The 23,246-nt window shown below is 41.5% G+C and overlaps 1 protein-coding gene across 4 annotated transcripts in view; it reads left to right on the forward strand.

Moving 5' to 3' along the window:
* Positions 1–23,246, forward strand: part of MACROD2 (mono-ADP ribosylhydrolase 2) — a gene marked incomplete at its 3' end in the record, with an annotated part of 876,609 nt that overhangs the window by 602,317 nt on the left and 251,046 nt on the right. For all 4 annotated transcript variants that reach the window (XR_014183592.1, XM_082048203.1, XM_082048204.1 and 1 more), the window contains exon 8: positions 12,744–12,817. Coding sequence is in view for 3 of the 4 variants with exons in the window: in XM_082048203.1 (XP_081904329.1) it covers positions 12,744–12,817 (74 nt within the window). The remainder of the gene's footprint in view (positions 1–12,743; positions 12,818–23,246) is intronic.

Raw genomic sequence — 23,246 nt, forward strand, 5'->3', positions numbered from 1 at the left:
GTAATGATGTGCTTCAATCCAACTCTGAATTATATGTCTATAATTTTCAGCGCTTAAGACAGTAACATCATATTAATATGCTTTGGATGCAGTTATTTAAAGATATATATATACATATATATATAAAAATACATATTAGTTTTGTAGATATAACTAGAAAAGCATAACTAGAATTGCAACCCCAAACCTCCAAAATACTTCTTTGATTGTTTTTTAACAAACTCTTACACTGGTCTCAATGCCATAAGTTCCCTCATGCCTTAATTTTCCATTCTGTGCCTCTTTTTAATACTTTTTTTCTGCATGTTATTGTGACTTCATTTTGCAGTCTTTCAAATGGCGTGTTCTGGTGAAAGAGAAATAGGATAAGCAGAATATTTTATGACATATTTAACGGTGTCGGCTGGAGCCAACGTGGGGCAGCCCGGGACACGGCAGCGCATCCATCCCCACACACAATACAAGAGCAAAAACTTAACCATAGACCGGGAAATACAATGAAGTTTTGTTTTAATTTAGACACATCTTGTCTGTGAGCGTGTCAGTGGAAAGAAGAGAGTTGGTGAAATGTGTTTTATTCAGTTTTAAAGTGTAGAGCCCATTTCCTTCCTTGAGGGGTAAGACCTGTGAGGAGAGCTGAGGTAAAACCTCCGTAAATCTGCCTGAATTGCCCTGGCTTCTCTAGATGATGGTCCACACAGTGATAATGTTCCCCCATCCATGCAGGTGTGTGTGTTGGGTTTTTTTCCTGGTTTCTGTCCTCGGAGATGTGAGGAAGACGAGATGATTTGCTGCAATAATCCTGGCCCGAGTCAATATTGCCGTGGTATTTTTCACAATTTGCAGCTGTCGTGTTAATGCAAGCTATCTCGAATGTAATGGTGTATATAGAGAGGACCCTTTGATCTGATAAAATTAATGGAAATCACATTAGCTGGAGCTGCTCGGCAAGATCGACTCTACCGCTTACATTTAGTTTTGATTATGTAAAAAGCTCTTTTGAACTGACCTACTTTCTTTTCACGTTTCCCCTAATTAAAGACCTTTTATTTTCCCCAGTTTGCTTCATTGCTTGATAATCAATGAGGTCTCTCCATCCGATAAATTCAAGTGCTTTCCCATATGCCTGTGCTAACCTACCTGAGACGTCGTGTGTCCGAGGGATTAGTTGTGCTTGGCCATGGTGATCTATCCCAAATGCGTGATTTTTCCCCAGATGTAACATGGGTCATCTCACGCTGAGCATATGCACAAACTAAATATAATAAAGTGCTGCAATAAACCACCCCTTTTTCTGCCACATGGCCATGTTTACAAGGAAATTGAGGTGGGAGGTAAATTTTCACTTAGACTTGAGATGCCTGTTCTTTTTTTTAAGTGTAGGTCTTTAAATCTCTGTTTTCTGACAGGTGGGAAGAAATTTACATTTAAATTGTCCAGATCAGCTTCTTATTTGTACTGGGTTGTTTGACAAAAGAAATGTTGTGTTCTTCTATATCCCCTTCACTGCTTGATCTAACCAACCATAGCACAGGCTGCTGCTTTTCAAATATGGCCATTGCTTCTGACTAACGCAATTGTAATTTGCATTGGCATTTCTCTTTGAATGTTGCTCAAAATGACATGGGAACCATGTTTGTTTGCCTTTTTTTTTTTTCCCCTGAAGATTGGCCCCTTGCAAAATAAGATAATTTTACTTTAAAGCCCTATTTACCAATGTTGGTCTAACCAGAAATGTTGACATTTGTTAACATTAGGAATTTCCATTACCTAATAAAGCTGAACATGTTTGCTTGTATAATGATTTTTTTTTTTAAGTAAAAAAAAGACACAACTTTTGAGAATATATACTGAAAATACTATTTAAAACAAATGTTAATAGGGCCTAAAGTTCATGTCAAGACTAAATTGGATTTGAATTTGTGGGATTGGAGGTGCCATTAACTAGTTATTTAATTTCATTTTTGATTGAAGTATGCAAGACTGAGTAAATGCATAATTGTGGGTGAAATGTAAATTAGTGATATTAGCAGAAATCAGATTTTTAAAAAATACTTGTTTGACAATTAAACCTGCAATCTTTTGACACACTGGAGAACCTGACGAGATCTGGATCTGTTGATCAAGGGCTGTTGTTGGCTTTAAAATGCAGCTGATGCAAGGGGCCGATTGTCAGTCAAGAGAAGTGTTGCAATAAGGGAGCGCTAACACAGGTGTATATATAATCAGCATGTGGGTGAATGAGTCCTTAAAAACAGAAAGAAGGCAGAAGACTCAAGGTTTTCCAAGAGATTGTGATCTCTTTGTATTTTACCCATTAGTTGTTTGTTCTATACTCTTCAACATGAGGACTTGCTGAGAGCATCAGAAGGATGAGGTGCACAGTTGTAACCAGTCAGGTTTGCTGAATCAGGGTTTTAAATTTCAAGTTCCTTGCTTTAAACCACTTTTCCCATTAACTCTAATAATATTTCTCCTTTTGCCTGTATTTCTGTGATGTAACAGAACAAGCAAAAAGTTTTCAGTGCAGCATTGGGAGGAAGCATAGGAGAGCTGTTGGTGTCTTCCATATACTTTTTGTTCACAATGTTGCTGCAATACAGCCTGAAATGAAGTATCCAAAGTAGATTGACTGGTTGCTTAGATATACGGTAGCATAAAATCAAATAAAGCACACTGTGACCCTTGCTGGGCAAAAAGAAGGGAATACATTTTCCAGCAGAGCTCATATCTTGTCAGGCAAATGACTTCTACAGAAATGAAGCAACATCTGGGCAAGGAGGAAAAAATGCTTCCTCTTAAAAAATTAATGCATCTAATGTCAAACATCCTGCACAAGCGCTTGTTTTAGGAGTGTTCACATAGTGAGTGTTGAAGTAGTATGAAGTGCCCTGCTGTAGAGTGAAGAACTGAAGCCATTAAGCCTCAAAAATAAAGTGCACCCCCTTCCCAGTTCCTCCAGAATGTACTGGCATTTTTGAACTCCAGATTATCTGGAAATATTTCCATCTTGAGCTGTTGTAGATTTCCTGAATACAATAGCTGCTGGTCTGTGTGACCCTTTAGCATGGTTTATCACTGCCTGAGGCAAGAATGGAAAACAAAAATAAAATCCACAGTAAATAATACACACAAACCAAGAATCAATAATGTATTTGTTAAAAAGCATAAACCAAGTAGATGAAATATTCCTTGCACAGTATGTTGCTTTATCACCCAGCCTGCCCTATAACTTATTTCATACATGTCTCTTGGGGGAAAAAGATAAAAGCACATCTTTGTTTCCCTTTATTTTTCTTCACAAGGAGTTTCACCATGTATTTTTAGCTGATTTTCTTTATGTGCTCTTAGGAAATCTTACATTTCCCTTAGAGAGGAGATAAGACTTGTGCTTCAGTAGAAATAATGTCAGATTGTTTTGTTTGTTCTTGTGCGTGCGTGTGGCCTTCACCAAGTACTCTGTTGGTTTTAGATAATCCAGCCAGGTCTTTGGGTTGCATCTGTCAGAGCAATTGAATGTGGTGGAAGAGAATTAAAGCACAGCGCTGGGCTGGCAATGCTGGCTGTTTTCTTTATGTGACTTTGTATTTCTGTCCATTGCCTGCGTGTGTTTTATTCCTCTGAAGTTTCCCAGGCTTTCTATACTGTCTTCTCCCTTCATTTTCCTCTGGAAGCTTGTCTTCCCTCATGTCCCTTATATATATATATATATATTTATACATGTGTGTGTTCCCAAGTCCTTCTCTTTGTAACTTCTGTCACAACATGCTGCCTGTTCTAGCTGAAATACCAAGAGCTCCAGCGAAGCCAACAGCCCTGATATTGTCCCGACCAGATTTAGCCCTTCTCCCAAAACCTTGCATCCCATCTTGCAGCAAGAGGTCTTGTGCTCCCTCACTCTCCTCCTTCTCACCCCCCAAAACCTGCTGCACTTCAGGGCTCTTTTCTGGCCCCCACTGTCTGCACAAAGATCCTGTCAGCAAGGAGAAGAATGAACCTCTCCTAACAACTTCTCCCCCTGCCCAGACTGTAGTGGCAGATGCATTAGGAGACATCAGGGACTCCAGCAAGGAGAGGCACGTTGAGAATGTCTCAAGTTCAGGCGACCCTGCAATTAGAGTTTGCAATCAATTGCAAGATGCATTTCCGAAGGGAACCGGGCTCTGCGAGATCCAGGAGCGTTATTTTATTCCTGTTGCTGAACAGCACATCTCTGGATGTTCAGGCTTCCCTCAGTGCGTAGCAGCACTGCGCGTCAAGGAGGGCCTGGGATAGCGTCAGTAAAGGGTAAGCATCGCTGCAAAGGAACACTTTTTTAGAAAAACTACCCATTTTAGGTGGAATTCAGAGAGTATGGGTGGGGTAGGGGGGTTGTTTGTTTTTTCTCTTTGGCAGCGTTAGCATGGCACTTCAGGAAAGTAGGATTGATTCTCTACACATTGCTTCAGTGGAGAACAACAAGGCGTTTTTATTTAAATCAGTGGGTAGCATAAATGTTTAACCTTGTTGGAATTGTAACTGCAATGAAGCCAATATCCCATTGCTGTTCAATTCAGTGTATGATGGGAGATTTCACAGCTGACTAGTGCTTTACACTTTGTTTCAAATTACTTTTGCTGTATTATGTTGCCACCCTGAAGAAACAACTTGCTTGCTATATAGGGATAAGTTGAAGAGGAAATACTCTGCATTAAGGAGCTCATGTACGCTTTGAAACCTTTTTCAATTAACGTTTCTCTGTACAACAGAATAGCAGTTCTGGATATGGTGTGTAGCGTGTTTTAAGAAGAATGATGTACTTGAGCTCACGAACAGCTGCATACATGTGTCTAAACAGCTGTGCAATTTATGCAAACATTGCATATCCACTCTCATAGGTAGATTTTATAATTGCAAAACTACTGGTGTATCTTTCATTTGCATTTGCATTGTGTATATGTTCACTTACCATATGAGAACGTTAACTGCCAGAGTAGTGAGATCTTTTCCTTTTCAGTCTTGCGGTGGTCTCTTTCTGCTGTTTCCCCTATTATGCTCAGCTTGAAGCCTCAATGTTCCACGTGGGCATTAGAAATACCATGACACACAAAAAATCTCCATCACGTAGCACAGTAAACAGCACAGCTCTGAAGCAGTTGCTTCCCAGAGAGTCTCTGAGCATTGCTAGCTATATTTTTTTTTTACAAGACTGTTAGAGAACCCATTTATCCATGATGTGGTCCCCCTGCAAGCACACTCCCTGTAAATGCTGGAAAAAGAATGAAACCAAAGTCTTGACTTCCAATACAAATCTACTGACTGCTGCAGAACACAGAAATTCTTGCAAATAGGCAGAATCCTGGTATAATACCTCTTGCAGTAAGGTACTCGTAGGGAAGCTCGATTCCTCTTCAGCAGCCCAAGTATAAATGCATTTTCTGTTGAACTTTTTTTTCTTGTTTTTGTTTTGTTTTGTTTTTTTCCTCTTATTTTTCTTTTGTTCCCCCCTTTTTTATTTTTCCTTCCCCTTTTATCTCAATACTAACAAATATCAAACAGCTTGATAAACTCAAAATCTAGTTTTTCTTTAAGGGAATCCGAACACCTTGTTAGCGCAAGCCTCTTACCATATCACCTAAATAATTGTATTATATCCCTATATTCAGCTGACACTTTTAAGACAATTATGTGGCAGGCATTTTCCTGATGATATCAGTGTAGTAGATTGTGAAGTGAAGCATGGCATGACACCGTGTGTTTCCGGGAAACAGCATTCGTGTGGATTTTCTTGTATCTTAGCCACCTCCTTGTAACTGACTTCTTTTACGCCGTTACATTCCACAGAATCACAGAATGTCAGGGGTTGGAAGGGACCTCAAAAGCTCATCCAGTCCAATCCCCCTGCTGGAGCAGGAACACCCAGATGAGGTTACACAGGAAGGTGTCCAGGTGGGTTTGAATGTCTCCAGAGAAGGAGACTCCACAACCCCCCTGGGCAGCCTGTTCCAGTGTCTGTCACCCTCACTGAGAAGAAGTTTCTTCTCAAATTTAAGTGGCACCTTTTGTGTTCCAGTTTGAACCCGTTACCCCTTGTCCTATCATTGGTTGTCACCTAGAAGAGCCTGGCTCCATCCTTGTGACACTCACCCTTTATATATCTGTAAACATTAAGGAGGTCGCCCCTCAGTCTCCTCTTCTCCAAGCTCCAGAGCCCCAGCTCCCTCAGCCTTTCCTCACACGGGAGATGCTCCACTCCCTTCATCGTCTTTGTTGCCCTGCGCTGGACTCTCTCCAGCAGTTCCCTGTCCTTCTGGAACTGAGGGGCCCAGAACTGGACACAATATTCCAGATGTGGTCTCACCAGGGCAGAGTAGAGGGGAAGGAGAACCTCTCTGACCTACTGACCACCCCCTTCTAATACACCCCAGGATGCCATTGGCCTTCCTGGCCACAAGGGCCCAGTGCTGGCTCATGGTCATCCTGCTGTCCACCAGGACCCCCAGGTCCCTTTCCCCTACACTGCTCTCTAATAGGTCATTCCCCAACTTATACTGGAACCTTCATTTCTGTGAATGAAGATGGGCTGTCCATCATTTCAATACTGTCCCTGCTTTGTATCACTGCATCATAGCAGAGAGACGTTGTGTTTCTTTCCTTAGTTGCTAGATGCTCATTTTGGGTTTCTTTATTGACCATCTTCTGCCAGCTGCCTCTTTATCATCTCAGCAATTGAACGCAATTGGCAATCATTCTTTGGGAACTCTATGTATTTTCCTGTTGCAGGTGAATTTCTTCACTCAAGGAAAATGAAAAAGCACGTTCCTTGCTTGAGAGGAATTGAGAGACATATAATCATTCCTTCAGAACGATGGTTTTGTTTCTGCATTTTGAAAATTTCTTGTTTTCTGTTGATGTTTTATATGCACAGTAATTAATTAGCATAGTCTATAAGGGATCCAGTAAACAGGTAAAGCTTTGTTACTTGGCGTGACTGGGGTAACAGAAAGGTTACTGGCTTTTCACAGTACTTAATTTCACTGTCTTACTGAGAGTTACTCCTCGAGCGGACAGCAAATAAGGCTTTCTCTGGCTGACTGAGTTCAATAAGGCAGGGTAGGTTATTTAGCAGAAGATTCATGACTGTTCAATGCAGCCGATCCAAAGGAGGGCACTTTCTTTCCAAGTTGCGAGTGTCCACAGAAATCATCAAGCTAGCAACTCAGCTTGTTTACCCAGTCACCATGGGACCATGGGTACTTAAGAAAAGGCAGGGGGAGACAAAAAAAAGCTCAAAACCAGCAGCAACCTAAGCTTGTTGGTAGGATGCTGCCCTCTGTGCTTCTGAACAGACCAGATTTACCATGATAGTGGGAATCAACGTAGCATGAGGGAATTCATTTTGACTACTAAAATATTTCTCTGACAAGATGATTATATGGGATCAGTTGCAAGATTACAGTTTCACAACTGAAGGACAAGTGAATGTATCGAGTAACCCCAACTAAGGCACGCAGGGCTGTGCATCTCATTGGTTTTCTTTTATTGTCATAAAGTGATGAGGCTGAAGTGTTGTGATTAGTGTGCTGTCAATAGCCAGTCTTGACCTACATGACCATAATGAAGTGCAGTTATTCACATGTCTGATGCGATTCAGAAAGCATTGTGTGGCACCAATAATAATATTGGGTTGCAGAACATAGATGGAATAAAGGCTTAGCGCTTTTCTCTTTTTTTTTTTAAACAAACCTGAGAAACGTCTTTATTTCCCACACCATCTGGTGCTCATGATTCCCACATAGCAAACTTGATGCATGATGGAAATAACCTGTCATACTGACTGCAGGAAGGGCCTTTGGTACCCTTCTACAGCTTAAAATGTGACTGTTGAGCTTTCTTTATATATTATTAAGCGTCATTGACAATTAGAAAAGCTAAATAAATGCAAATTATTACATTTTGACAGTCATGTTGATTAAACAATGGGACTTGGGTTTGATTTTTAGAACATGGGAACAGTCTGGAAACTGTTGCATCTTGATATATGCACAATCATGCCAGTGTGGATATTTTTCTGAGAAAGTATGAGAAACACATAATGAGTATTTGTGTTGATGTGCGTTTGGTTATTTTCATGATTTGCTTCAAAATGAAACCATTAAAGCTGGCAAATAAGAATATTAAGATTGTGATGAGTCTTTCAGAAACCATCGAGAAGAGAGCATATTTTAAATGAATAAAAACCTGCCTAGCATTTAGGCTGTGCTAACAAAAAAAAAATGCAGACTTTTTTTACCGGGATGAGTTGATTTACGAAAAACATTAGGCATCTCAGTTAAGCTGACAAATTATAACACTTACCCTGCAGCTACGGAGTGATTTTCTGGATTGACATCTGCTTTTTAGTATTACAGCTTAACCGATACAATCTGTTATCATCATCTTCAGCTATGTCATATTAAAGGTTGATTATTTAGTACTTAGGTTTTGTTAATGGGCTTTTCTTGGAGAGGTGGCATTACCTGATTGTAAGTTTGACATTTTAATAAGGTGCAGCTTTGGATTGAGCACAGTAAAAGAGACGGTTAAAGCTACCAGCAGCATCTCCATACAGTTTGGGAGTCCTTTAAATAGATTTCTATTATTTTTGTCTCACAACATCCTTGTTGCACTGTTATTCATCGAAAAACTTTTAGTATATCCTTTTCAGATACCACACAGTCAAATTAGGCACACAGTAACAGACACAATAGTGTGAATGTTTCTCTGCTAAATCCCCCAAGCACCAAAGGCTGAGCATTTACACTGGAGTTTCTAACAATGGGGAATTGATCGCAGATTTTCTGTATGTTGAGGAATCAGGGGAGCCTTATGTTCTCACCAGTTGCTTTCCAGGGAATAAATACAACATATAAGGGCAACTTCAAGAGACATCTCTATAGTTGCTATTCTTTCTCAAGTCTCCTCCGCACTCTCCTCCTCCAAAACAGCACATTTATTTAATATCAAATATTTTAAAATAATTCTGCCAGACCTTATCATGCTTCGTCTGGAAAAGGATGACCATGATGACTGTGAGAACTTATAGAGCACACAGCTGGTTTCAGCAGCCATTTCTCCGGTCAGAGTTGTAATTCCCAGGAATAAGGTGGTAAATCCTGGGAAGAGGTGCAGAAGCTCTTTAGTTTGAAGCTTTCGTAGACCGTCACGGTGGGTAATATCTGTGCAAGGACACACCAAAAGCAGCAGAGTTCAGATGAGGTATATTTTATGTGGTGGTAGTAAGGTGAGATTTTTGTAGTGGGGAGTATGGAGTAATACTCATCTTAGTGAGTGAGCACAGTAGTAGATACATCTGTTAGTAACACAAAGTTTCTAAGTTCAGCTGTAGCTTGATTGGTGCTGGTACCCAAGTCAGCGTTAAAGCTGGCAGTCGCTATTCCAAGGTGTATGCAAAGGCAGCTGTCCTGTCTAGAGTGACATTTTAGCTGTGAGGCAACTGGGCAAAGATGTGAAACCTTTCCTAACAGTTTCCAAGCACATTTTGGAGTAACAAGTGTTTCTGGAGGCACAGCTGCAATACAGCTGGGACAGGCACGTGGAGATGGTCCATACTGACAGACTTCGCGGAGTTGTTAGTGTTGAATGAACAGAGCAAAGCTCAGCCTGGCCATGCATGCACATGGGACCTCTCTTTGATCCTTCATGTTTTTTAAACCGTGCAGGTCATTCTGCACACCCTCCTTCCTATTGACTTATCAGGCCTGCACCCACTGTGCTGTAATCAATAAAACCATACTGTAAAGGAAGGCTCCTGAAGTGAGTGGGGCATGAGAGACGGTGTCTGCTCGCTTCTAGTATTTGCTGTACTTGAAGAGCCGTGTGTAGATCCTGGTGATGGATGGTGAGACGTGGTCAGCGGGCGCTGCAGAACGCACAGGCTGCGGGGGAGCTCTTCAGGAACCCGCCGTTTCTCTGGTGTAGTGAGGTTTGCCGTGCCAAAATGTCAGCTTTGCCACTGAAGGGTGGAGGAAGCCCAGCCCGAGTTAGAGGTCTGTGTGGGTAGTTAGACACTTCACCCATCCATGACGTACAGCCTGCCAACCCTCCTTTTTTCTCCAGCCCAATAAACCTAGTGGAGTCCTTCAGAGGCACCGCTTGCCTCTACCGTACGGCTAATGCTTGTTCGCCTTTCTGTGCCCTTGTCCTTTTCAGTATTCTGGAGGAGCACTCACTGCAGTAACGTGGGCCAGTGTCACTCTTATTACTTTACCCGTTTTATCTTTTGTGAAATTGAGCCTTTAGCCAGAATTGCCTGAGCTGCTGCTCCAGCAGCCGGTTAACTGTGAGCCTCCTCGAGCTCATTTCTCTCAAGTAATTTGATTCCCACGTGCTCGCTGAGATTGCTTTGTCGCCAAAAAGAAAGTGTGGAAGGGGGATGGGTGCGTATACGGGAGCTGACCAGAAATGGGATGGCCGACAAAACGTGGCTTAGAGATAAAAACCACGCAAAAATGTGTTTAAAATATCCCATCTCGCTTTATCTCCCTTCAACCCAGTCCTATAAAACAACATGTTTTTCTGTTCAAGAATCGAAGACACAGGGCCCTTTGTACTGGTGCAGGGTACAGAACAGGAGGCTAAATTCTGTCCTGCTTCTGCATAAAGCTAATAGGGTAATCCTTTCATTAAAATTACCAGAAATGTGTGTAAAATACTAATTAGATTTTTTTTTTTCAAGACATTTTCTGAAATAATACACAGAATTTAAGGCTTTTTATTTTGGTTGCTGAGCTATTTCCTTTACATTGTTGTTACTTATGAGTAACTGAACACCAGTTAAGCTTCTATTTAAGATTGATTAGTATGGCAGCAGTTTTCTAAATAATGCTGAATTTATGGAAAGATTCTATAAAATTGCCAGTGCTTTATCACAGTTTTGGGTAAACACCCTGCTGCAAGGAAGCGAAAAACAAGCCTGAAAAGTGAATCTTGCTGGAGGGAGAATTGTTCTGAAAATAAACCATTCAGTACATAAACAATGGTGTATCAGTTGTTTGAAATACGCATTTCTCCCTCTGCATGGAGTTCATATTATGTCCGGGCAGATCTACCACACTCAGGATACAGAATTTCTATGTTACAAAGTCTTGGTTTGCTAGATAGGATATTACTAATTTAAGCAGACGGCCCCCTCAAATATATGTTATTTTCTATGATGAAAATGAGGCTGTTGAAAGTCCCTACTTTGAGCTTCGTTAGTGTTCATTAGTTTGTGTCATAAGACATATGCTTTGATAAGATCAGCAGCGTTATTAAATGTCATAAGAATGTATTTACCCAGTGGCAGTGGAAGTATCCCCAGTAACACTTGTAGGCTTTTAGCTAATTTTCCATCTCAGACCTGGAAAAAAAAGATCATTTAAAAACATTCTTTATGGTGAAATATATGGAAAGGAAGCACATGCTAAATGTCAGTATTACTCAGACATTGGCTATTTTACGTGCTACTCTTGCTAGATGGTTGTCATCTATCACTTTGAAACAGGACACGTGCTGCTGGACAAAACCTTTGCAGAGTCCAGTTCCAGGGAGTGATGTTTTAGGGATGTGGCTCAGGGTGGAGGGATTTTGTTCCTTTTTGTGTTTTTTCTCTAATCTAGCAGAGCACAAGTTCTCACAAAGGGTTAAAGAAGGTACGAGTTTGGAGGTTAACGTGCCAGGTCAAAAAGCTGGACACATCCACTAACATTTGCAGTGTCTGCGTTTCAGTTTATGGTGCGAGGGGTGATGCATGATGTAAAAAATGCTATATGTACACAGCTGTATGCCGAATTTCATGACGGTTTCTGTCTAGCCCCGTTGCTTGATTGTACACTGTGCCTGCAGCTCCACCTCTTCAAAGACTGTTCTATTAATCTAACCGAATGAGCGCTATTCATACAGCTTATGGGTTTTTATTTTTAAATCCTCACAAAAATGATTTGCTGCCCTCAAGTTAGGAATTTAAAGGAAAATTAAATTAAGGCTGCCTAAGTAATGAAAGCATCTTTAGATTTGATAGATAGAGACCATCAAAGCAAAAAGCCTGTGTCCCTGAAAAGATTTTTGATATTGTTTAGTGCTGGGGGGAGTTACAGTTGCTAGTATATCATGCAGTATCAGACCTTAAATTCATACGCTTATGCTTCATGAATTCCTTAACTTCCAAAGTTGCTAATTATATTTTAGGTCATAAATTAAGCGATTTCTAACTCAAACATTTCTATCCTTATACGGCCTGTGGCATTAGGGTCATAGTGTTGTATAGTTTTGCTGACAGATGGATTAAAGAAAGAAAGCCTTAGGAAAGCCCTTAGGGCTTGAAAAATGTCTGATTTCTTTCTTGCATGCCATGAAATGTAAGCCTAGTATTTGTTACTGTGATATATTGTGTTATATTGTTGCCTTCCTAGTATGACACATGTATAGCTCTCTATTGTTTCTACTTTTCTTGAGCTGTGGAGTTTTCCTAGAGTTTAAAACAAAACAAACAAACAAAAAAAACAATAAAACATGACAGACCCTATTTACAATTTGTTTACCTTGGGGAAAAAAAGTAATTGATGTCACCTAAAACCTTTATGTTATATAAATCTGTGAAGAAGTGAGTTGGCCAAATGTAATCCCCAAATAGTCCAAAAATATTAAAAAAACAATCCAGATTTTTGTTATATGTGTATAAAAATGTGTGCCTTTTACTTATCTCTCGTTCCTTCTGTCTTTAGGTTTTCCAAATGAGCCTGCTGCTGTCATTGCCCTTAACACTGCTAAGGAATGGTTAAGCAAGAATTACAATGAGGTATGGAATAAAATATAAATTTCCCAAATGGTCTTTGATTCCAAAATGCTGAAAAGAGTAAACATAGGCTCGAGCCTTGAAGTCTTTTACTATTTATTATTTAGTCTAAGACAAAGGAAATCAGGTCGGGACAATATAGCCGGGGAAAGATTGTTATATTTAAAAGCGATGCTGGAGTTGAAGGGAAATACCTTTGTTTGAAACCATACTGTGCGTTTCCTGTGCATTGTAATCTTTCCTGGCAAAGCAAAAGACTATTCTCTTCCTAAGCTCTTTCTGAGCGTCAGAGTTTTTGTGTAATAAGGAGGAGATGCTTGGAAAGGAAATGTATATTGCAGTTGTCAGTGGAAAGAGCCACCAAAGGTCAGTGGTGTCCAGGGGTCACTTTACTGTAAAGAGCAGTATGGTAGTATTTTCTTTTTTCTTTCTATTTTGTTTGTTTGCTTATAGTTGAGTATTGGTTTTCCCTGTAATGCTCACTAAATATGTGACACAACTGTGTATTTTTAGCAGGACTGGTGGTCTTTCAGTGACAACACGATGGTGATTATTTTAACAAGACAAAAAAAAATGCTTTCAACAGAATGATCTCCATATCTCCCCTTTTTAGTGTTTGTCTTTCTCTGGTCTGAGGCTGATAGTTCCTAGTGTTGAATTGGTGAAATGCAACAGAGAAGTGACAGAACAAATAAAATAGTCATGATGGTCTTAAACTGGAGATATGCCTGTTTCCTCATAATGACAGCCAGCATTTCAGACAGCTAGAGTTGTTCAGTATTTTTGTCTGAAAATATTTAACAGAGGATCTAGTGGAGAAGTACTGGATACAGGGACATAATTAGTAGTATTTTTCCTCCAGCAATATATTCAGGGGGCCTTTTTTTGTCAAGAGGATGTGATACGTGAGGGTTTTACGTGCTTTGTTTTGGTTTTTACCGACTTTGAATTGGAAGGAAACACTATGTCGAGATTTGACTGGTAAATTGAGGTTTTCAAACCTGATTTCTGAAAGGTGGACTAAGGAGCGTGTATGTGTTTGGACGCTGGTTCTTTGTGGCGCTGAGCTCTTGGTAGCTTCCCGTGACTTAGGGATCCAAGCAATGGAGCAGAGGTCTTGGATGGACAATCTTCATTAGCAGTACGGGTGCCTAAGAGTCGTCAGCCAAGCTCCGGGCTTATATTTTGGGGAGCCCGGTCTGTTAGTATGTAATTTTAACCTTTGAATGGAAGGCTGGAACCTCTGTGTTTGCGCTGCTTTGACATCTTATAATTTCTGTTAGTTGCATTTTTACCACATCATTTAAACATGGACTAAAAAAATGTTTAGCTTCAGAAGTTAAGCTGTTCTACCTCAAAAGCTGAGTATGTACTGGATATACACCTGCTCATTACTTTTCTCTTAGTGGTATTACAAGAGTCCTGACTTCATTTGGTAGACTCCCCATCAAAAGTGTAGAAGTTTTCTCAATGAAAACTATTTTCTGAAGTATTTTGCTCTATAGTTCAGCTATTGCTTCTCAGCTAGAAGACAGCTATTGCTTTGAATATACACTTTGAGTCTTGCCTTTATCTCCTTTTTGTGCTTCTGGCCTGGAATTTCTCACACACCCTGTGTGTCACCTTTGCCTCTTTCTTACTTTTAATTAGCGCATTGCTTCCATGTATTTCTGGTTCCCTCCATAGACTTCAGGTGAGTTCCTGCCCCTGTCCTTGCAAAGCTCTGAGTCTGTTTTGGAAGAAGACTTGAGGTGCGCAGCAGATGGTGGTTGAAGTGACAGTGTTTATCATACATGTTCTTGGCTATTATTTGCATTTCAATAATTTTTTCTATATTTTGACCTGAGTTTGCAAAATGTCTCTGTCTTTATGGTTCACACAAATTAACGTAAACTATAAACACTGAATTGTGCCTGATTCCTCCTTTCTCACTCTCTGTAATGTATTCCCTTCTAATTCTTGACCGCCCAGCTCTCAACCTCCTGTCTTGATCCTGACAAACTCCAATTGAATCTGGATTGTTTTTAAATAAGTAGCTGTGGTTTACAATGTTTGGACAGTGAAAAGAGACCTGGCTGCCCTGACTACAAAACAATTGTAAAAAATTATCCTACTGAGGTTACATCACAGCTGTTTTTTGAATGTGGACTAGTATAGCTAATAGTTGTTACATTAAATGTTTCCTAACAGCCTGAATCCCAAACTCACCAAGCTGAGGTGTCATGCTGTTTGATGCACTTGAAGATGCACGTGTGATGCATTTGATGCAATTATTGCATATTAGCGAGAATGACAATTCGGAGCTAATCCCCAAGAGCTTTTGTTAATTTTTGAAGGCAGTAGAGGACTATAGATTTAGTTATCCATAGCTTTGTATTTTCCTCTACAAAGCTTTCCTTCTTCATAAGGTTTTTCTGCAATCTGCTGGCTTGAATTTTAGACTGTGGCATACTAGTATGTTTTATATGTCATAAATAGGTCAGAAGCAAAATAAAAATACTTAATTCTAATGAAGGGAGCAGTAATTTATGCAGTGAAAGGGGTCTTTGAGAAGCATGGATTGTGCTGTTTAGTGCATATGGCAAGATGAGCACAGCTCATCTGGTTTAAATGAATTAATGTAGTTCTGTGCCAGGTGTCTATCTGATCCATTTTATATCGTGCACACATACTCCTTTGGATTAAATTCTGGGCTGTGAGTAGTAATATTATACATCACCCGAACTTTTCCAGAAGTAGCTCATCGTACAGCAACGGAAATGAAAGAGACTTTGTGTGTCTCAACAATATAATCCACTCTTACTTCAGATCGCTGTGTAGCATAGTCGTTTCTATAAAATTCTGTCATAAAGACAGAGCGACTCCCAGGACACCCACTGGATATTTGAATTTGCATGTTCTAGACTGGGAGCAAAGCTTTTAATGATTTGCCATGAGGTTTGCCATTTTCCTTATTTTCCCTTGTTTGGTTCCTGTTATTGCTCACCAGACCCGCTGTGCTGTCAAAAGGAGTTGGTGTGTCCTGCGAGCAGCCCCTGCTGATCGAGAGGCCTCCTGCACTTTGGTTGTGACAGAGTTCAATGAATCAAAGTCAGCTCCTTCCCTCCATCCATGACCATGAGCCAGCACTGTGCCCTTGTGGCCAGGAAGGCCAATGGCATCCTGGGGTGTATGAGAAGGGGGGTGGTCAGTAGGTTGAGAGGGGTTCTCCTTCCTCTCTACTCTGCCCTGGTGAGACCACATCTGGATATTGTGTCGAGTTCTGGGCCCCTCAGTTCCAGAAGGACAGGGAACTGCTGGAGAGGGTCCAGCGCAGGGCATCGAAGATGATGAAGGAAGCGGAGCATCTCCCGTGTGAGGAAAGGCTGAGGGAGCTGGGGCTCTTTAGTTTGGAGAAGAGACTGAGGGGTGACCTCCTTAATGTTTACAGATATCTAAAGGGTGAGTGTCAGGAGGATGGAGCCAGGCTCTTCCTGGTGACAACCAATGATAGGACAAGGGGTAATGGGTACAAACTGGAAGACAAAAGGTTCTACTTAAATTTGAGAAGAAACTTCTTCTCAGTGAGGGTGACAGACACTGGAACAGGCTGCCCAGGGGGGTTGTGGAGTCTCCTTCTCTGCAGACATTCAAACCCACCTGGACACCTTCCTGTGTAACCTCATCTGGGTGTTCCTGCTCCAGCAGGGGGATTGGACTGGATGAGCTTTCGAGGTCCCTTCCAATCCCTGACATTCTGTGATTCTGTGATCCCTTCTCGTGCGATCCGACTCGGCTTTGAGAAATCCTGTCCGGTTCTGCTCCTTTAGTCCCAAAGATGCTTGGCAGCCAGTTGTCCCCTAGGTAATGCTTGATACTGGTTGTCCTAAGGAAGTTCTCAAACTCTTTGAGTGTAGGATGTGAATTGATTGATTGAATTCAATAAGTTTTAGTACAAGGTCGAGATCAAAGTGATAGCCTGCTTGCTAGGATGTTTGCCTACTTAAAAATACACTTGGCAAAAGGTAAGGTAGGATGGTAAGGTGGAAGGTAGGATGGAAACCTGACAATTTGGTAAGCTTTTGTTGTGCTCTGCAGCAGCAATGCCTTATCTGCCTTCCTGCATCCCAGGAAACTGTGACAAATTTGTGAAAGATAAGGCGATATTGTTGTTTTCTCCTCTCTACCTTGCTGTAGTACTTCTCTCCTTTGATGCTATAATGAAGATTTTATCCATACTGATATTAATTTAAAGTAAATAAATCAGTGGCTATATTCCTTAGCCTGAGGGCCTGAAAATATAACCTAAACAACTCCGTTCTTGCAAGCTGTGTTAGTGTTCTACAAAGTTCTCTGCCATAGTATTTACAGGAGAAGTGATTTGCATTTAATAAAAGGTTTTCTTGTCCAAGTCCATTGTTGTGTTTGACCCCTCAGGTGTTTGCATAAAAACTTATTAGCATGCTTAACTCCGATGTCACTCAGATGAATGTCTCATTACCATGCAAATGGAGTTAGCTCCTTCCCGAGGTTAATTGTTACAAAGCAACACAGGGAGAGAGATCTATTGTAATTTACTGAACATGGAACACCAGCCTGGCAGGGCAGCAGCCATCATGGTCTGGCAACCTAAAACTTGACTACCTAAAGTCCACTAGGGAAAACAACAGTATTGTAAGTAATGGTTTGGGCTTAGCTGTATGTAACACGCAACACTGTTCTGGTCTTGAAATGGAACTCTTAGCCAAACTAATTTCTGGCCATGTTTTACACCAAGGTCTGCTGACTTGCAGCCAGAGGGCAAATCTAGTTTTGAAGCTGGTAAATGGTGTTATAATGTAAGCGTAGAAATCCCTTGGAGCAAACTCACAGGAATGGCCACAGTCAGCATTACTGGGTTAATTTACTGCAGACCACCTAGGCTATCTCTTTAGCAAACTGCATTTTCACATTTCACAATGTGCTCTAGAGGTTTAATAGAATTCTTCAGAGCACAAAATAGAATTGGATTCCATCCTTTAGGAAATTATACACGAGGATTCATTTAAAAATGCACATTAAGCTCTTTGAACAGTTCACAATGTTTCTTTCTGGGATAATTTGGCAAGGTCTGAGATATTGCCACCTGATTTCCCATAATGGTATCACAAAAGAATTGTGCGATCAATGGTGTCACAAAAGAATTGTGCAATCTTTAAATAATGGACCCCCCCCCCCATTTTTGAGAATGGTAGGGAGAGGGTTATGTTTGGTTTTTTTGTGGTGGTTTATCTTCGAACATTTGCAATGTTAGAAATTATTTGCTTTGCTTCAATACTATGCTATGTTTCTCAAAATGCTGAAAAATAAAAAATGCTCCACGTATGCCTTACCTTATGTCACTGACATGAAAAGCCTCAGGACTTTTTCACTGCTCAAGAAAAGACTTTAATTTAACAGCACATTTAGTTCAAAGTATTGTTCTTGCTCTTGCACAATATCTCACAACATTTATTACGCACCCCAGTAGAACAACCAGGAAAGCGAGATTGCAGTATACGTTCCATTGAAATAACTGATGGAAATTAAAAGCACATAGTTGGAAAATAAATCAGCACATTCCTGATTCCTTTTCATTAGAATTACTACTGAAGAGAGACTTTTCCTTATGTTGCCTGAAGTACATGAGATTTAGGTCCCTGTGTTTCAGCGAGCCAGTTATGCATCATCTCACTGCCAACAAAAAAATCTGTGTGTTTCCAGCAAAACAGGATGAGCAAAATCCTGGCACAGCTGAAATCAGTGGAACTCTGTTTTCAGTGGAGAGGGGCAGGATCCCACTTGTTATACTCCTCACGACAAAAAGTTTCAGGAGGAAACACCTGGTTTGTCAAGTTGGGCACAACACGAGCAACCTGCACCTGTGCTTCATTTTGTATGTTGCTTCATCCAAATTACGGTGGTGTTTTCCGCTGTTGAGGTAGTTGAAGTGAAATTACCTTTCCTGTGCACTGATTCCTGTACATGGGCCTTGGTGGCGCGCAGGGGTTGGGCCGGTCTTGCTGAGCTGAGGAGATGCTCCCTGCATGGGGACTGGGGGTGTGACCAGGGGACTTTTATCCTGCTGATAGAAAGCTGCTGGCGCAATTGAGTTTCTAAGGATGGGGAGGGGGCATAGGAATTTGAGGAAGGGAAGATCCCTGATGAGAAAGCAAAGCTTCAGGGATTGTGCTGGTTTCCCACATTCCTCATAGAGCTCCTCACCCTGATGCTGTGGTAACAAAGGGCAACAAAGATGATGAAGGGAGTGGAGCACCTCCCTTATGAAGAAAGGCTGAGGGAGCTGGGTCTCTTTAGTTTGGAGGAGACTGAGGGGTGATCTTATTAATGTTTATAAGTATATAAAGGGTGAGTGCCACGAGGATGGAGCCAGGCTCTTCTCGGTGGCAAACAATGATAGGACAAGGGGTAATGGGATCAAGCTGGAACACAAGAGGTTCCACTTAAATTTGAGAAGAAACTTCTTCTCAGTGAGGGTGACAGACACTGGAACAGGCTGCCCAGGGGGGTTGTGGAGTCTCCTTCTCTGGAGACATTCAAAACCCACCTGGACATGTTCCTGTGTGACCTCACCCAGGCGTTCCTGCTCCAGCAGGGGGATTGGACTAGATGATCTTTTGAGGTCCCTTCCAATCCCAAACATACTGTGAAACTGTAAGCAGGTGTCTCCTCCTGGTCAGGAAAGACCAGAGAAGGGCAGTGAAGGCAGCAGCTTCCTTAAGGGGGTCTTAGATAGCCAAGGGAGGACAGGACCACTGTGTGGGCTGGAAGACATGGCACGGGACCCTCAGGAGATCCAGTGGCCTCCAGAGGGGTATCCGTGTGCCAGGCAAGGCTGTCCTGAGCACCTAAAGTGGTGGTGGGTACTGGTGCTGGTTTGGAGAGGTCCATGTTCTGCTGGGCAGCTGCTGCCTGGGAGGACAGAGCAAAGGGTTTCGCCGCTGTTCTCTGTTGCACGGGGCAGCGTAGTGTAGGTGTGCCTTCGTGAGCTTTTAAGAACACTAGAGCTTTATTTTGGGGTGTAGCAACACGATCACAACTTTGTGTCATGTGCAGCTCTCTGCAGCTAAGCATGGCACCCCCTGGTATCCATTTGGGTACCATGTTCATTTGACAGTACCTATGTGAGGCAGCGTTGTATTGTGTAGCAGGTGTAATAGGCCAGATTAGGAACATTTCTCATGCTTCAAAAGACAGGTTGAACAACTAAGAAAAAGTTGATTTTACCTCCTGAGCCCATGAAAACATCAAGGCAACCCAATTTCGGTATATCTGCAAACTGCTTGCCTGAAAGATTGTTTAAATTATTATTATTTTTTTTAAATTTCTCTTTTCCCTTCCCTTTGGTGGTCTCAGCAACATAATTTTGGCTCATCATTCTTCAGAGACAATTAAACAAAGTGGCATCTTGAGATGAGGTCTTGTCTTTATCTCTACAGAAGGATGCAGATGGGAGACAGTGTGTCTTGGAAGATGTTGTCTGATGCAGTTTCCTTTAATGTAACTTCAGTTATATTCCCCTAGGCAGATCAACTAAGTTTCTACATTATTCAAAAAAGTAGGGGAATAACTGACTGACAAGATTTAATTAATGAAAGCAAATTAAAAAAAAAAAAAAAAGAAAAATTAACTAATGCAAACAACCCCCCCTAAGATAGTATTACTTTTGTTTTTGCTTGGGTAGTTTCCACGCTTACAGTTTTACAATTGTCAACAAAACTATGTGTAATTTTGAAAAAAATATATGTATTTATGCCTAAGGTGATATCTTTTATGACAAGTTTGGGCCTCCAGTGGCATGTATTTATTTTAGAGTATATTTATTACTCAGAAATAAAGCTCTGAAAGTACAGGTTTCGATTGAAGCCACTGACAGATTCTCAAGGACAATAAGGGTGCCAATAAAATTCAGGTGGCTATTTTGGTAGCTGTTATATGCCAGTATCATTTGATTAACATAATCTCCTCCCTTCCCCCCGCACGGTTCTCTTGGGTAGGTTAAAAAATGATCTCCTTTCTATTTCTACATTCTAATTAGGTGGTAATCATATGCTGCTCTGATTGAAATGAAAATCAGCCATCATGCCACTGTCATCTCACTGAAGTCGACGAAAAAATGCTTTTCAACTTGTACAAAATTAAAATTATTTACTTGCTCTGTGTAGCTGCTCTTTCCTTGGGCTCAAAGAGATTGTGCGGTCCCCAAAGCCCAAACCGAACTATCATCCCAACAGACAAGTCATTTTCTGAAATGATAAGTAAGCTGCCAAGGCAGCCTCGCTTCTTTACATGTTCTTCAGACTGCTATTCAGGTAGAAGGCTGATAAAGCAAAGCAGACAAAGCCCGTATTCATCACACGATATGTTATTTATTAAACTTTAAAAGCCTTGGTTATTTTTTGCTACAGCTATTGAGAGAAAGGCAGGAAGGCGTCCCTCTTGGAGAGAAACGTTAGAGCTAGAGAAATGTGATTGCTGTGGATGTCCCATGTGACCGATGTCCCATGTGTCCAGTTTCTATGCTACTCACTTTTAACCAAAAAATAAAAGCAAGGGAGGGTGGGAGAGTTGGAAACGTGTCTTCCTGTCACCCTTTCAACCTAAAATTTCTTGGGGATCAAGCAAACCCACCTCTATGCATAGTATAGATGTTTTCAGTCAATACATCTTTGTTAAGATTTATACGCACTTATTGAACTGCATAAATAATGACTCCTGTAACTATTACAGCTAATGAGTGTCAGTAATACAAGACAGGTCTCTGCATGGGTTCTTTTGTGTTTACAGTAGTTATCTATCTAATAATTGAAAATTGTCAAAGCATTTATTCTTTTTATCTTTACAATTTAATGGCAGTTATGATAAGAGCTGAATAGCTCAAAAATTGTACAGACATGTCGCTAAATTAGCAAAATTGTCGCTAGTACAAGGTTGAGATTTTTGTCTTGTTTCTTTGATTATTTTTTTTCCCCTTCTATTTCTGTATGTTTGGAGGGGCCTGGCTACTGTAGTGAGCTGTGTAAAAAGACCTTAAAAGTAAATAGAAACAATGTTACTTCCCCCCCCCCCCCACTTCCTGTTATTTCTTGCAAGAGAAAAAAAAAAGATCCCATTAACATCCTTTTATTTCAGTACTGGCTTTCGGCCAGAAATCCTGATAAATTCAGCTGGCTTGTCAAATCAGCCCAATGCAGAGGAGATGCAGCCTTTGTTTTGGGAAGGTTCAGTTACTGTTGTTACTCTTCCAGACCCTCTTTTCTTTAAATTGGCTTGTGCTCCTCACCCCATGGGTATGTAGGAGTAAATAAGCAAATAAATAAGGAACAGCAATCCATGCAGCTCTAGTGAGATACACAGATAAAATACATTGTGAGTAACAGAGAAATTGCTGTTGCAATCTTTGTGTCGCTTCTGAGCTCTTCATCCTAATAAATCTGTTGTGATTTATGTTTTGCTATACTTTCATGTCTGACTGAACTGCGGCTGTGTATTACAGCTGGATCTCAGCAGAATGGAGCTGAGATGGGGTACGAGGAAGGAGGGACAGCAGAAGGTTTGCCTTTGGCTCTCTGGAGGTTGCAAGAGGGGTGTTTGCATGAAGACAGTTTTGGGAGGCTGACAGTGGGAGCTGGCTGGTGAGGATGGGTATGGCCAGGCAGTGGATAAAGCAGGTGGCCAGCTGAAGTGTGTCCCTGATGCCAGGGACGCCACAGCTGCCCACACAGACAGCAGAGGAGTGTCCCTTTGGCCAGTGCCCAGCCTCCTGCTCCACAGCCTGCAGAGGATGTCTTGATTTGGGGGTTTCCTTCCGCTGCAGGGTTTTCAGTTCTCTGAGCTGGCTTTTGGCTGGCATGTCCATCCGTCTGTTGCAGGCAAATGTCTGTCTGTGTGACCTCTCTCCGAGTGCCCTGGAGGTGCTGGAGCCGTGCAGCGCAGCATGTGGTTGGGGCAGACGGACACGGGCTGGAACGCGCGCTGCCCTCCCAGCCGCAGCGCACGGCGCGGCGCTGAGCGAAGCCTCTTGGCTGGCACGGGCCGCGCTCCTGCCACGCCAGTCAAGAGCGCCGGCTTTGTTCTGCTGGCGCTTTCCTGGCGCTCTCACGACGTCTGCTTGTTGGTGTTCTGTTTCCAATAAACTCATGTAGCTGTTTCGCTTCTGGAAAGCTGCCGCTTCTGTTCGATTTGCATTCAGTTCCACTGCCTACGATTTTCTGCAAAGCAGAATGTCCGGCGTGGCATGTGAGGGTGAAATAAGAAGAAGATGTAAAAATAAGCTGGGCAAGTCTCACACTGGAGCAAGCACTGGATCACCTTGCAAAGGACCAAACTGGTACAAACTAGCTGACTAAAACAGGAATACTTTGTTAAGTTTTAATGTGATCTCTTATCTGGCCAACTTCTACTGAGCATGTTA

This window comes from Streptopelia decaocto (genome assembly GCF_964273445.1).
Source record: "Streptopelia decaocto genome assembly, chromosome: 3".
Taxonomy (NCBI): domain Eukaryota; kingdom Metazoa; phylum Chordata; class Aves; order Columbiformes; family Columbidae; genus Streptopelia; species Streptopelia decaocto.